Source organism: Macaca thibetana, chromosome 8 (assembly GCF_024542745.1).
Source record: "Macaca thibetana thibetana isolate TM-01 chromosome 8, ASM2454274v1, whole genome shotgun sequence".
Taxonomy (NCBI): domain Eukaryota; kingdom Metazoa; phylum Chordata; class Mammalia; order Primates; family Cercopithecidae; genus Macaca; species Macaca thibetana.
In genome coordinates, this window is record NC_065585.1 from 45,299,645 (window position 1) to 45,315,442 (window position 15,798).

Genomic DNA, 15,798 nt, shown 5'->3' on the forward strand with positions numbered 1-15,798 from the left:
AGGGGATCGGGAAGGTGAGGACACAACAGCCAAGGTCCCGAAGAATCCCATGCCCAGCCCATGAAGAGAGGGACGTTCTTAAATTTTCAGCCCTCCTCCCTTCTCTGGAACGTTCGGATGATAACACTAGGGCTTAGGGCAAAGGAGGGAATAATTTCTGGAAGATAAAGATTACAAATGAGAGGTCCTATGGATGCCAGGCATTCAACACATTTAATTCTCACAGTAACTGCAAGAAAAGTATTCTCTCCCTTCAAATCAGTGCAGGTTAGCTGGTGACTGAGCTGCTGCCTGGGTCAGGGAATGGACCAGGCACAGGAGGCAGAGGTGCATGCAACATGGTGGTACTGCTTCCATGGCCTCACAGGCAGGAAAAGGGGGAGACTGAGGCTTGGAGACTAAGCCAACTGCTCATAGTCCCCTGGATGATCCACCTGTGGGCTGGGTTTCCAACCCAGGTTTTCCTAATTCCGAAGCCCACCCACCTCTTCCTTCTGTGAGCTCAGGCTGCAAAGAGTAGGCAAAGGAGCTGGGGAGGCTGTGGAATATTCCTCCATGGAGGGCCTTCTCTGGAGGTAAAGAAACAGCAGATTCCCTTTAGTCCTGAATGGCTGTAAGGGTGTACCTAACGGCAGAAGGTTGGTCTAGAAACATCTTAATTCCCCATCTCTCCAACGAGTCCATGTATAAAAGAAAAGAGAGTAGCTATGGCCAAGCAGTGTCCCCCATGACAGGCCTGTTCAGTTTGGTGCCACGGGTGCAGAGAGGGAGTGGGAATCTGCCTTGGCCTCCTCCTCCTGCCAGTGGCAGGTTCTCCCCTGTGGTGGGGTTGGAATCCTTGAAGCCTGAAGCCACTGCCTGATAGAAGGGCTATGTGGAGGCCAGAGCTACATCTCAGTGGCATCTGAGCTGGACAGAAGAGGGCAGACAGATCCAAAGGTACTCCTTTATTGTCCTGCAATAGCAAATCTATCTTTTGCTTGGTCATTTGGAAATTGTGTTGAAGAAGGGAGTCTGCCTGGCTCCTATCAAACTAAACCTTTGGGTTAGAGAGGGGCCTCAGGATAAAGACCACATGCATTCCTTCAGACAGGGTCAGTTACTGATTTCCAATTGCTATTTATTTTCATTCTGCCTCTCCTACCTCTACCTTTTTTAGTTGTTTAATTTTTTAAATATTTTTTATGTTTTTGGAAATGGAGTCTCGCTCTGTTGCCCAGGTTGGAGTGCAGTGGTGCGATCTTGGCTTACTGCAACCTCCACCACCCAGGTTCAAGCAATTCACCTGCCTCAGCCTCCCAAGTAGCTGGGACTACAGGCGCACGCCCCCATGCCTGGCTAAATTTTTGTATTTTAGTAGAGACGGGGTTTCACCGTGTTGCCCAAGCTGGTCTCGAACTCCTGAGCACAGGCAATTCACCCACCTCAGCCTCCCAAAGTGCTGGGATTACAGGCATGAGCCACTGCACCTGGCCTGTTTATTTTTAAAATCTCTTCAAGTTGATACCACAACTTCCCTAGAAATGAGGTAAGGGTGTTTTCCATGACAGGCAGGGGCACTCTGACCCAAGTGAGATGTGAGTGGGCAACTTGCCCACCTGCAGCCAGCTCTCTCCCTTCCCTCGACAAGGATCACCTGGGAGTCTGGAGCCTCCAGCATCTTCCCATTTCCTACTCCTGCAATCACTGCTTTCTTCCAGATGATCTTCAGATTGTCCATAGATTTTTAGTGACAGAGTTTCCAATAGGCTCTGAAAACTTGGCCCTCTATATTAGAATCCCTTATGTTGGTATACAGTGAGATTGGAATGGCAGCTTAGAGGATTTTTAGGTGAATTATATGAAATTCAAATAGAATGTTCTTGTGAAAGCTCATTAAAAATATAAACCAAAACGAAGAGCTCGTTTTTAGCACACGGGCTGCACGGCCCATTACTTGGTGCCACAGGTAGAGTTTCCCTGCTGCTTACTGCACTGCTGCGTCGCGCAGAGACTGAATGGGAGCCTTCGTCCTTGCCGGGCCTCAGACTGGAGCTCAGTAACCTACGTGCCTGCTGCTTATGTGAAAAAGCAAAGATTGCCTGAAGGGAAAGTTTCTGGAATTGTTTATAAATACACCCATCTGTTAAATTTGAAATGTGAACTGCTTATTTTTAAATAAGTTTTTAGCAAGAGGGAAACGTTTTCTTCATTGTTGTGCAAGCTATCAAGACAACAGGTCTGCAGGACCCTCTCCCTGATCTTGTTGTTATCTTTTATAAAAGAGTCTAGATAACCCTAGTAAGTCTATGAATTTCATTATGGAGAAAATGTAATCTGACCAATATGGCAATAACACAGGTTGTTTACTGCTACAATCTTAATCTTATATGGGAATGCATTCACAAAGTACAGCTTTACAAAGAGGATAGAACAAAGGCTCTCTCCTCTGTTACTTTCAGAAAGTAAGATTTCCATGTTTTTTATTGGAAAGGGCTGACAAGGCTAACTCTGGATGCTGTTCTTTGCTTGAATTTCTGGGAGCCCAATTATCAAACTAAAACTGCTTTAGAGTGAACTTGGCTCAGGAACACACACTGTGATGCTGATTACCATAATGTTCCCTGAGACCACATGGTTCCCACCACTCAATCTTTATTTTTTGGGACAAGGTCTTGCTCTGTCACCCAGGCTGGAGTGCAGTGATATGATCATAGCTCACTGTAGCCTCAAAGTCCTGGGCTCGAGCAATCCTCCCACCTCAGCCTCCATAGTAGCTGGGACTACAGGTGCACGACACCACACCTGGGTAATTTTTTAACTTTAATTTTTTGTAGAGACGAGGTTTCACCAGTTGGCCAAGCTGGTCTTGAACTCCCGTGCTCAAGTGATCCTCCCACCTCAGCCTCCCAAAGTGCTGGGATTACAGGTATGAGCCACTGCGCCCGCTACCCACCAGTCTCTAGGACACAGTAGTCCCTCTACAAAATTTTGCATGCATGTTCAAGCCAGCCCCTGCAGACTTTTCCAGCCAGACTGAAGGAATCCTTACCTTTCCCACAGAGTCCCTGAGAAACAGCAGCCCTCAGCCTGCAATAGGCCACTTGCCCGGCCCCAGAGAGTGGAAGGGCCATTCCTTCTCTTTGAGCTCAGGTCTGTGGAGAGGCTGACACACAGCCTTCGCTTTGCCAGCTGTCTAGACAGGCAGTACAGCACTGGATAGATAGAGGGCTCAATGTGCATCTTACGAGCACACAAATCCTCTGAATTTCTCACCTGCTGCTATTCATGAATAGCAATGAAGAAAACTAATAAACAAGAATTGGACTTCTTTTAGGCCCAGGGACTGAAGACCTGGGCTAGCTTTCCTGGTTGCTCTAGGGTGCTAAGAAAGGGCTCTGTGCCTGCAAGGTGCTAAAAAAAAGTGTTTGCTAAACTGAACTAAAATTCTAAGTTACAGAACAGCTACTACTGCTCAAATGTTAATTAAATGGCAAGCAAAATGCTGGATACCTCACATACTTTCATCTGATCCTCTCAGAAATCTTCAAAGCCATTTTATCGATGAGGAAATGGAGACTCAGGAAGAAGGTTCAATAACTTGCCCAAAGTCTTACAGCTAACAGTGGCAGGCTCTATATTTAGATCCAGTTGTGTGTGACTGTAAAGCTCTGGTGTGTTACCTCTTGCCAATTGCTTCTTTAGGTCTTGAAATGAGGTGCTACCCCCAAGCGTGTCATTTCTGCCCAGGCTCTAGCTCATCACAGACCCTCAGCTTGTGTTCTTACCTGCTCTGAAAAGGGCCCCCGCGGCATAGTGCATTGCCAGGGCGTGCACAAGCTGCCTTGCAGTGGTGAAGACGGGTCCTCTTTCAAACACCGAGAAGGAGAGAGGAGTGTGGTCTGAGGCTATGTACAGCTTGAGGGAAGCATGGATGCTGACGAGCAAATTCACTGGCTGGATCACCAGTTTCCGTAACTTCACAGGATTCACCAAGGCCCTGGCGTGCTGTGTGACCTGCACGGGCAACATCTGTTTACCCCCAGAGAGGTGCGTGGAGTGACCAGCCAACCTGCTGTTAGGAAGGTAAGTGTCAAACAAAGTCTTGATGTAGTATACAAATGTGTCTTCCACATACAACCGAGCAGGTTTTAATTCAAAGCTGAACTCGTTAATATCACAGAGGATGCTCTTGCCTTCATTTAAGGTGATGCAAAGTTTGATAAAACAGTTTTCCTTGTATTCTTCCAGCTCTTTGTTAGATATGAGGAGACTCTGCATTTTAGAACACTGAATGGGTTCTGCTTTTTCTCCCTGGCAGACTAAGACAGCAAAGTGGAAATTGGATTTGTTATAAAGCTGGTTGTCTAGCTGCAGGTCCCCACAGCAGATCTCCACACAGTAAAGTTCAAACAGCGCAGCCGCAGGCTCTTCCCCAGGGAGGGGACCAGCTCCCGGGGCCATGCAGAGAAAAACATTGTCCAGTGTGAGTCTCAGAAGCTCAGGTGATGCTTTGTGGTGGGTGAGGTCATCAAACACTGCCAGACTCAACTGAGTGATAAACATTTTGAATGTAACAATCTTCTCCTGGGCTCTAGAAGAGAAAGGGACAAGAACATTAGTCTCCCCCACTCACCTTTTCTTTCTCTCTTCTTTCTTTTTTAATGACAGTACCCTATTAAATACCTCCTGATGGGATATCAGACTCTCATAAGAAACAAATAAGAACTCAACTTTCAGGACATTGTTTCTGGATGGAGCCCGTCACACTCCAACAGTATTGGGAAATGTTCCCAATGGGACTATTATAAGCTCTTGTCATGTTTCCGTATGTTTCCCTTATCAACACCAGATTTTTACTCCAAAATCCCTCTGGTCTTTGTGTATTAATTCTCTATCATGATGATCACAAGACAGAAAGAGAGAAAAAGTAACTGAGACTCCCTAAATTGAAAAAGTCACGTGAGCAGAAGAAAAGTTAGCAGGAATTCCTGCCACAACTGCCCACCAACCATACCTGAGTCCATGCTTAGCTCTTCTCCATCTCCATTTCTGGGGTGGAACTACCCTTGCTTCTGTCTCAGGTGAACCCCTCTAAAGTGCACTAAATCACTCTGCTCTCACCTACTCAAAGACATCCCTCCAGCAACTCACACCCCTTTCCTCCATCATCTTTTTCTTCATTACTAGCAGCTTGTAAACATGCTGTCATCTCTCAGCTCAAAAGATCCCTCATGACTCCACTCTCTCCCTTAGCTACCACTCCTTTTTCTGATCCTCTCTATATAGAAACTCTAAAGTGTGTTCTATACACATTGTCTCCAACTCCTCTCCTTCCCTGCTCTCTAAGGCTTGCTCCAAGCAGCCTTTTGTGCCCCCATCCCCAGCCTAATAAAACAACTCCTGTCAAGGTCATCAGTGACTTCCATTTGGCTAAATCAAATGATGGACTTTCAGGTTTTTGCTTACTCGACATACTAACAAATAATGGCATTGCTGACAACTCCCTCCTCCTGGAAATACTTTCTTTCCTGTCTTCTCTCAGCTCTTCTGCCTCTCTGACCACTCGTCCTCAGTTACCTATGGAGATCCCTCCTCCTCTCCCTGACCTCTTAAAGTGCCTAAGGCTCAGCCCTTGGTCCTCTTCTCACCCCCATCTTCACTGACTTCCTTGGGGATCTCATCCAGTCTCATGACCTAAAATACCATCTATATGTTGATGACTTCCAAAGTATACACTTAGCCTGGAGCTCCCCCCTGAACTCCAATCTTGTGTATCTACCTTTCACACAGTTATTTAGATGTCTAAATGACATCTCAGCTTATCATGTCTATAACCAATCTCTTGATCTTTCCTCCTAAACCTGCAGATAGTCTCTCTCATCTTAGTTAATGGCAACCATATCCTACCAGTTGCTCAGACCAAAAATTTGGATGTCATCCTTGATGCCTCTATTTTTAGCCATTCAATGTATTAGGAAAATCCCATTGACTTTTCCTTAGAAGTAGATCCAGAATCTGACTGTTTCTGACACTTCCACTGACACTTCCACTGACACCACTGTAGTCTAAGCCATCAGTGTCTCTAATATGAGCAACTGTAATCATCTCCTAACTAGTCTCCCTGCTTGCTTGTGCCCTTGTTTGTCTACAGTCTACTTTAACAAAGTGGCCAATGATCTTCTAGAAATTTAAGTCACAGTGTGTCACTTCTATGTTCAAAATGCTCCAATGAGTTCCTCATTTCGCTTATAATTAAAGCTAAGCCCTTCAATGTCCCAATGAGGTCTCCCTCCTTCTAGCTCTTACCTCCTGGACCTCATGCACTGCTACTTCCACTTCCATCCCCTCCACTGGGCCGACAACAGCCTCTTCCCTGTTCCTCCTCGTTGCCAGGCACGTTGTTGCAGGCCTTTGAACTGGCTGTGCCCTTTGCCTGGGAAGCTCTTCCTTCAGATAGTCACATTACTAACCTCCTACTGCTTTCCAGTCTCCGCCCAAATATCAACTTCTCAGTGCAGCTTACCAACACCAATTTGTTTAAAACTACACTCTCCCAGTCCCTTGGCCCTGGCACTCCCAGCACCTCTTACTGAGCTCTGTTTTCATCCCTGTAGAATGCTGACCTTCTACTGCACCATAACATTTCCTTTCTTTTTATGTTTACTCTCTACACCCCCCATCACCCTGCCCAATTCCATGCCTATGAGGAGAAAGTGATCTTCTCCAGGGCAAGGATTGGGCCTTTTTATTTATGGATGTATCCTCATCCTGTGGTAGGCATCCAGTAAGCCTTTGTAAAACATTTGTTGAATGAATTAAGGAAGTTCCAAGAAATACCTGTACTTTTCTCATGAAAGGTTGCTTCTATTGTCATTAACATTTATGCCCTAGATAAAATGTTTCTGAAAGTGTTGAATAAACCTGAAATTTTGTACTATACTAGTTAAAAGTTCATCTCCAATTTTGTTATGCTATTAATTTTTTATGAACACTTTTGGGCAAAGAAAACATCCTATCCAACATTGTTTGAAATATTATAAATTCAAATGAGCAGAATCCAAATTAATGACTTCTTAACCATATATGAGAAGCAATAAACCTCCCCCCCGCCCAAACCGAGATGGAGTTTCGCTCTGTTGCCCAGGCTGGAGTGCAGTGGCGTGATCTTGGCTCACTGCAACCTCCGCCTCCTGGGTTCAAGTGATTCTCCTGCCTCAGCCTCTTGAATAGCTGGGATTACAGGCACCTACCACCAAGGCTGGCTAGTTTTTGTCCTTTTAGTAGAGACAGGGTTTCACCATGTTGGCCAGGCTGATCTCAAACTCCTGACCTCAGGTGATCTGCCCACCTTGGCCTCCCAAAGTGCTGGGATTACAGGTGTGAGCCACCACACCCGGTTGCAATGAACTTTTTAAAAGAAAGATTTAAACAAATGTATGGAAGTTGGTGGTATTTATATTTTAATATTATTTTTTCTGATCATAAAATAAATGCTATTATAAGAAATCAAAATACAGAAATCAAATAATAATTAAATATTAAATAACTCATTAACCCCCCCCATATCTGTTACCAATTTTGACTGTTTTCTTTTCAGTCTTATTTCTAGGAATGTTTTCCGTGTGAGTATGTATACATATGTACTTATGTGTGTATGTATGTACAGATAACACACAACTAGGATCATATATATTCAATATTATATTCTACTTGTTTTTAGATTATATAATATGCATTTTCTATTCCATTAATATTCTTTGAGATCTACTTTTTGCAGTTGTAACATTTATAGTACAATTATAGTACATCTATTTCCCTATGGATGGGCATTTTTACTTTGAATATTTTGCCATTGTAACTGTGTGGTATCTCTCACTGTGTACATCTCTCTGTGTATATCTTTGCCCACTTCTCTACTTCCTTAACTCTTCAACTCTTAACACACTTAAAAGTGGAATTTCTAAGCCAAAAGGATTTTAAAGCTCTTAACATGTATTACTAAAGTGCTTTCCAGGAAATAGTACCAATTTACACTTTCACCAGGACTGGATATGATACGACATCATTGTTAATTTGATAAATTAGCATTTCTTTGATTACTTATATTTCCTCTTCTTAGAATTTTCTGTTTATGCCTATTGCCTCTATTTTTGTTTCTGTAAGGCTATCTTTATTCCTATTGAATTATGTGAATTCTTTTAAATTAAGAATATTAACTCTTTGTCTATTTCAAGTTTTTAAAACCTGATGGCAACATTCAGGTCAAAGTGGGGGAGGAAAATATGACTCTAAGAGGCGTATTTATATTTGATATAGCTCTAATTGCTAAGTTTTATTATTAATTACTACACTGTCATGCAGCTACAGAGGTATTAATGTGCATTTCATGCTAATAATAGTGGTATGATTCCAAGATGCATAGTTTGTAAATCAGTTTGTTAAACCTACCACAGAAGGAGTGGAAGTGGTATCTAGGAAAGATGGTTTATTGCTACCTATTGAAGGTATGATTTATTGCTAATAACCATATTTTTTATGGATTATGCGATAATTCACAAAAAGCTTTAATACATATGTAGAGATGACAAAAATAAATAGTAAGTTTACAACTTTATAACAGGAACACTTACTATGTTGTTACAGGGAAAATAATTAAACCTACCTATTGCTGTTGGTTAAAATAGGTCCTGCTTTTCCTTCTGGGGCCACAGTGATGAAGACTGTGCCACACTGATGTACAGTGTCCACATACACATAGCCAAAGCCAGTCAGGAACACAACCTGCAGAAAGAATATTCAAAATCTGATTAAAAAGAAGTAAGAAACACTACTGAAGTGGCTTGACTTCAGATGTCTCCAGTTCTGATTCAATACCACAAACAATTCCTGGTTATATTTCTTTATATCCATGTGTATGGGCTATTCAGTTGACTTGAAATGAAAAAAAAAATACCCAAAAGATCAAAACCAGATTTTTCAATATTCAGCTGTAAGGTTCATAGAAAAAAATGATGGATGATGGGGCACGAGTGTCTTCATTCTCTGCTTCTTTGGAGTTGGCAAATAACTCTGTGTGGGCTGGAGTCCAGACATGGGGCCCGCTATATGTGTGCATATGAATCGTTGTGGAAAAAAACCCTAAAACTCGGGACTTGAAGTGCAATGTGCAAACAACTTTCAGGCTCTTGGGTGTGAACTTACTACTATGGGGATGTCCTTCTGGACTAGGGACACAAAAACATACCTCAAAACTCACCTAAAAACATATCACAATCCCTCCAGGGTCTTTTGCATAACTTGTAACAAGAATGGTAGATATAAGTTAATTTGTTCAGAGTAAAAAATTAATTTTTCTAACATGAAAAGATGGACTAAGACCTAGAAAAAAGCTCTACCTCAGGATCCAGGTGCCAGACAGCAGAACAAATACCCCTTCAGTATTAAATAGCGAGTTGCTTAAATGGGTAAATATTTGAAAACAGAACAAGGCTATTTAAAAAACAACTCCAAGAACATCATGTTCACAGCCAGGATTACCTGAGGGTAGGGGCAAAATCCTCCTTATGCTTGGGAAGGCTGGTTCTGATGATTTGCAGTATCAATTCAGTCCAAGTCTGGGCCCTTTGTTATTATTATGGCAGCAAATAAAAGCAGACAGACTGAAAAATCCTGGATGACGGAACAAAGGTAGGCTCTTGCTTGACCAACAATGAATATATTCTAATTTTGATCACATGAAGAAGCACCAAAGTGTACAAAGAACCACAGGAGAAAGCCACAGAGTCACATTTGGAAGCAACTTCAAGGTCGCTGGCCTTCTTTCTCATGCAATGACTTTCTCATGGACTTCAGAAATTCAGAATTTCTGACCATCTTCAGCATGTAGGTTACCTGGATGTCATCTCTGCCTTCTGCCTCTGCTCCTTGCTGCAGCCCAGCCCCTCCAGCTCTGCCTGGTTCTTCCACTGCTGTCTTCCTTTTCATTCTACAGCCTCTGCTTCAGCTGAGGCCCTTGTCTGCCACTCACTACTCACTATGCCTAGAATATACTTTTCCCCATACAAGTCCTTTCAAAAGCCTGTATGTCTTTGTGCATACAGCTTAAAGGATAGCTTACTCCATAAAGCCATCTTTAATTTTTCGATTCCCTTCTGGACTGACACCTACTTCTACATTCTAAAACAATTCTAACCATATTTCTATTTGACCAAAAATATCATTGTCTGTACTACAGTTACTTGTTTATGTGCCTGACCCCATTATTAGATTGTAAACCTCTTGACAGCAGAAATGGAGTCCAGTTTTTCTATCTGTATTCTCTATGAACACATTTCCCAAATGGACTGTTTTGCAAAAATATCTTTTTCAAAAGACTTGTATTCTGAATTTGCCCTATTTGTTCCAGGGTAAAAATTAAACTTACAATAAAATTTGAGACTAAAACATAATTAATGGCTTAAAAATGGCTCGGCTCGTGAATCTAAAACAAAAGAGATATTCTTTAAGAAATATTCCTATTTATAAACCCCATCCCTTGGTATGATACATAAGGTAAATCAATTGCTTTTCTTTACTAGGTTGAATGATATGAAATTATCCACTCAGTAGAAACCTTTTTAAGTCCCATGCTCCCATCTCATATTCCTTTTCCTCAGTCACTGCACACAACTTCAGGACCCCTTAGAGGAGAGAGGGAGGGGATGCGAATAGAGAAATATTTACTGTTCTGCTCTGTCTCAAAGTGATCTTCAGGTATTATGAAATGAGGATACTTACACTTTCTAGAATAATAAACCTAAGGTAAGGTGATGGTTTCTGTTAAACACCCCAAGGACCTTCTGAAGGCAAGCAAATTAACCTGAACTTTCACGTTACTTCTGGCCAAAAACCTAGACTCTCGAGGGAAATTTTTGCTTGTTGTCCCTTTCACTCACTGCTATGAGTGGAAGAGACACAGACTTGAGTCTATCCTTGTCTTTTCACATTTAGAGAAACAACTTACACCTTGTAGCCTTTTGTATAATGGCAGCTCTAGGGGTTTGAGAGTTAGGCACCTGAGTGATACAGGAATTAGGCATCTATATCCAGGTTCCCCACAATCCAAAGTAAATCCTTATCTTGGTCTAATGGTTTGAACAATCAATTACTTGACAAGCACTTAAAGAGTGCCTACAAAGAATCAGTCACTGCATCAGGCACAGAGAAGATGTAGTCCTACCCTTGCGTTGCTCACAGCCCAACTGGTGAAAAAGCCAAGTACACAAACAATGAGACGACAACTAACAATTCCAGAGCAGAAGTGTATAAAATGCTTCTCCCTCTCAGTGTATTCACCATCAGGGACTCTGTGTAAGCTCCATGAGGGCACTGGTTTTGTGTCTGTTTTCTTCAGTTCTTACAACCAGTGCCGGCTACTCAATAAAGATAAGGCTGATGATCTGAACATACATCTTCTCAATGTGGCTTCTGCTGTATTGACTTCCAGTGTCCACCCATGTCTAGCTCTTCTCTCCTTCTGGGAATAGAGCAGGATTATACTCCCCATCACCCCTGCAGTTAGATATGGTCTTGTGACTAGTTTTGGCCAATGGGCTGAAGGCAGAATTGACATGTATTCCTTCTAGAGAATAAATAAAGGCTTTATGTTTCACAGCTCAGTGGTGGGCCAAATCTGGTCCACTGCCTGCTATTGTGAATAAGGCTTTATTGGAACATGCTCATTTACTTACATATCTCTCCATCCTAATGAGAAACTGGGAAAACATAAGGCCTGCAAAACCTAAAATATTTACAATCCAGACCTTAAAAAAATATTTGTTGACTCCTGCTCTAGATAGCTGTGGAAGACTGTTGCACAATGAATTTGTATATCCCAGTATCCATGCCCTTGTGTAGTACCTTCCCATACTGACATTGGGCGTGGCTATGTGACTTTCTTCAGCTAACATGACATCAGCAAGTAAGAATCTTGATACAGCTTGCTTATTGGGGTTTTCCCACTTGCCACCCTGGGCTAGCCTCCGTAAGGAGGACAGACAACATGGTGAGAGCAACACCCAGACTTCCCAGCTGAACCCATACCTCAGCCAACTCTCCAGGTGAATGCAAATGCATGACTAATCCCAGGCTCATCCTGCAGAAAAGTCACTTGGCCACTTCCTCAGAATCATAAGAAGTTGTTAATCACTCTTCTTTTAAGCCAGTAGGTTTTGGGGTGGTTAGTTACAAGGGGGTAAATACGAGATGATGGACTTTCCATCAACCTGGGTCCCTGAGTGACCATGTAGAACAAAACCCCCTGAAGACACACACTAGGCATTTAGCATGAACAAGAAGTAAGTTCTAGGCTTATGATAGGCAGCATAACTGAGCTTATATTACTAATATAGATATTGGTGATAGAAGTAGTGTTCTAACAAAATCCTACAATATGAGACCCTGGCTTAATGGTCAGACAGTAGAAATCGATATTGAAAGCTATAAAAATGGGCATATATATTTTGAAGTGGTAAGATATTCAGTAAAACTGTTGCTTGAGATGACTTGGGAGGTAGATCATAAAATTAATAAATCTGTAGCTCTAGAAGATGAGGTCTGAAAACCAAACATCAGTGGTATTATGTTGGCTGCTGTTGCCTGTGTCTGGAACACTACATTTTGTTTTATGAAGAGATGAGCTCAGGAAAGAATTGGCCAGGTTACAAATAAAAATGGGAGATAATAGAGAGATTCCAGAAATTTAGAACCTTGCAAAGTTAGAAATACTTTTAAACCTACTATGGTCTGAATGTGTTCCCCCAAAATTCATACGCTGAAATTCTAGTCCCCCAGTGTGATGATATTAGAAGGCAGGGCCTTTGGAATGCGATTAGTGTCCTTATTAAAGAAGCCTGAGGCCAGGGACAGTGGCTCATGCCTGTAATCTCAGCACTTTGGGAGGCTGAGGCGGGTGGAGGCAGGAGTTCAGGATCAGCCTAACCAACACATGGTAAAACTTCATCTCTCCTAAAAATACAAAAATTAGCTGGGCGTGGTGGCGGGTGCCTGTAATCCCAGTTACTCGGGAGGCTGAGGCAGGAGAATTGCTTGAACCCAGGAGGCGGAGGTTGCAGTGAGCCGAGACTGGGCCACTGTACTCTATCCAGCCTGGGCAACAAGAGTGAAATTCCCTCTCAAAAAAAAAAAAAAAAAAAAAAAAAAAAACCTGAGAAACCCCTCATCGCTTCCATCATGTGAGGTTACAGTGAAAAGATGGTCATCCATGAACTAGGAAGTGAGTCCTCACCAGATACCGAATCTGCCAGTACCTTGATGTTGGACTTGCTAGACTCCAGAACTGTGACAATATGTTTCTGTTGTTTATAAACTACCAGTCTGAGATATTTTGATATAGCAGCCTGAACAGACTAAGATAAAGCCTCAAACAGCAAGGTCTAAAATTAGAAAGCCTCTGAACACAAAGGCAGATTAACACTCAGCCTTAAGACTGACTATAGGCAACACACTGTTGAAACTTCTTAACTGTTATATTGACTTGGAAGAAAATGCAGATCAAGGGTATAACTTTCCTGGAGAAGCTCTCTTAAATCCAGAGAGGAAGGAAGCAAGTAAGCAAATAAATGTGTCTTATGGACCATGGATATGGTTCCTGGCACAGGGAATTTTCTGGAACCAAATAGGTAAGAAGTCTACTAAGTTGAGAAATTACCACTGCCCTATACACTCACGAACCTGGACTAAAAAAGACTGTAATTATTTGAGATGCAATACAAACTTCAAATGGCCAAGGAAGATCTCCCAGAGGGGTGGAGCCAGGAACCTGAAGGATAATCATAAGAGCTCCTTCAAGATTAGAAACAGGGCCGGGCGTGGTGGCTCACACCTGTAATCTCAGCACTTTAGGAGGCTGAGGCGGGTGGATCACGAGGTCAGGAGATTGAGACCATCCTGGCTAACACAGTGAAACCCCGTCTCTACTAAAAAAGACAAAAAAATTAGCTGGGCATGGTGGTGGGTGCCTGTAGTCCCAGCTACTCCCCACTTCGGGACGCTGAGGCAGGAGAATGGCGTGAACCCAGGAGGCGGAGCTTGCAGTGAGCCGAGATCACGCCACTGCACTCCAGCCTGGGCAACAGAGCGAGACTCCGTCTCAAAAAAAAAAAAAAAAAAAAAAAAAAGATTAGAAACAGTACTCAGTGAAAGCTGATTTCTTGCTTCCAGGGTATACACCCCATAATATGTGCCCAGAAAACTTTCAGAATTGCCATAGGCAAGAGACTGCTGTATGTCTGTCATTCTTCCCCCTTCCACAGTGGAGGGGTTATTACTGTTACCCTCTCCTATAAAATGGCAGGGAAATGGGGAACAGGTAAGTCCACAGGTCTCCAGATCAAAGGGTGTCACATCCAGACTGAGCATCGCTCAGAAGTGCTGGACTTCAAGTGTGATGGAGTGACTGCTTCCAACCTTGGGGGGAAGATTTGTTCTGTGTGTGGGGAAAAAAATGATAAATGACTGATGGCCAAGAGGATTTTTTTTCCAGCTGTTTTTTATCACAGAATAACCCAGCCAGTCCTGATCAATGTCATCATTTGGTTCTTTTTTATTTCTTCACTTCACTAGCAGGGTGAGGTGGGGTGGTGTAGAAGGCTCTAGGTGACATATACTAAGAGACTCACTGTTTTACCATTTGAATCTGTGTTAGAGTTCTTTAGTAAGCAAGACACTATCATATTTATTTTTTGAGACAGGGTCTCACTCTGTTACCAGGATGGAGTGAAGTGACACGATCATGGCTCACTGCAACCTCCGCCTCCCTGGGCTTGGTTGATCCTCCCACCTCAGCCTCCCGAGTAGCTGGGATTACAGGCGTTTGCCACCATGTCCAGCTAAGTTTTGTATTTTTCGTAGCGACAGAATTTTGCCATGTTGCCCATGCTGGTCTCAGACTCCTGGGCTCAAGCAATCTGCCTGTCTTGGTCTCCCAAAGTCCTGGGATTATAGGCATGAGTCTCTGTGCTCAGCCCCATCGTACATATGTTAGGTCTAAGAAAACCATTTGAGGCCTGGATACTGGTTTCTACTTAGTACAATATCTTCTATGACAATTACAAACAAGAAGCATTTTAATATAACTTGCGCTTTTCTATCTACTCAGTTATCTTTATTTGAATGATTATATGTAACAAATATTTTTTACAATTATAACAATTTTACTAAGTAAATTAATTACAAGGTGACAAAATATTTGTTGTGTTTTTTTTAAAAACAGAGACAGGTTTCACTCTGTCAACCAGGCTGGAATGCTGTGGTGTGATCACAGCTCACTGCAGCCTCCAGCTCCTGGGCTTAAGTGATCCTCCCATCCTGAGTAGTTGGGAATAGAGGTGCGCACCACCATGCTTGGTGATTTTTTAAAAAAAATTTTTCTGTAGAGACAGGGGTTCTCGCTATGTTGCCCAGGCTGGTCTCAAACTCCTGGGCCCAAGTGATCCTCCCGCCTCGGTCTCCTGAAGTGTTGGGATTATAGGCATGAGCCACTGCACCTGGCCCCCTACTTTTGAACATTTAAGTTGAAGATAGTATCACACTCATCTTTTGCTGCAAGTTGATATGTCTAAACTGATCTGAAAACATGCTACTTAGGCATTTTATTTGTGCAGCTGACTTTGGGTTAAAAGTCATTTCTCACAAAAAATTTCATCCCCCATTTTCGGAAGGAATAAATTTAAAATGTACTACTGATATCTCTATATAAGTAGTTTGTAAAAGAGTATCTTAAGTAGGAAACCATGCTATGGAAGAATTATAGACTTA

General features: G+C 42.6%; 1 protein-coding gene across 8 annotated transcripts in view; it reads right to left on the reverse strand.

Annotated features, from left to right (window-relative positions):
• Positions 1-15,798, reverse strand: part of VPS13B (vacuolar protein sorting 13 homolog B) — an 859,202-nt gene that overhangs the window by 19,380 nt on the left and 824,024 nt on the right. For all 8 annotated transcript variants that reach the window (XM_050801187.1, XM_050801183.1, XM_050801189.1 and 5 more), the window contains 2 exons: positions 8,645-8,763; positions 3,768-4,573 (listed from right to left, as the gene is read on the reverse strand). In XM_050801187.1, the coding sequence (XP_050657144.1) occupies positions 3,768-4,573; positions 8,645-8,763 (925 nt within the window). The remainder of the gene's footprint in view (positions 1-3,767; positions 4,574-8,644; positions 8,764-15,798) is intronic.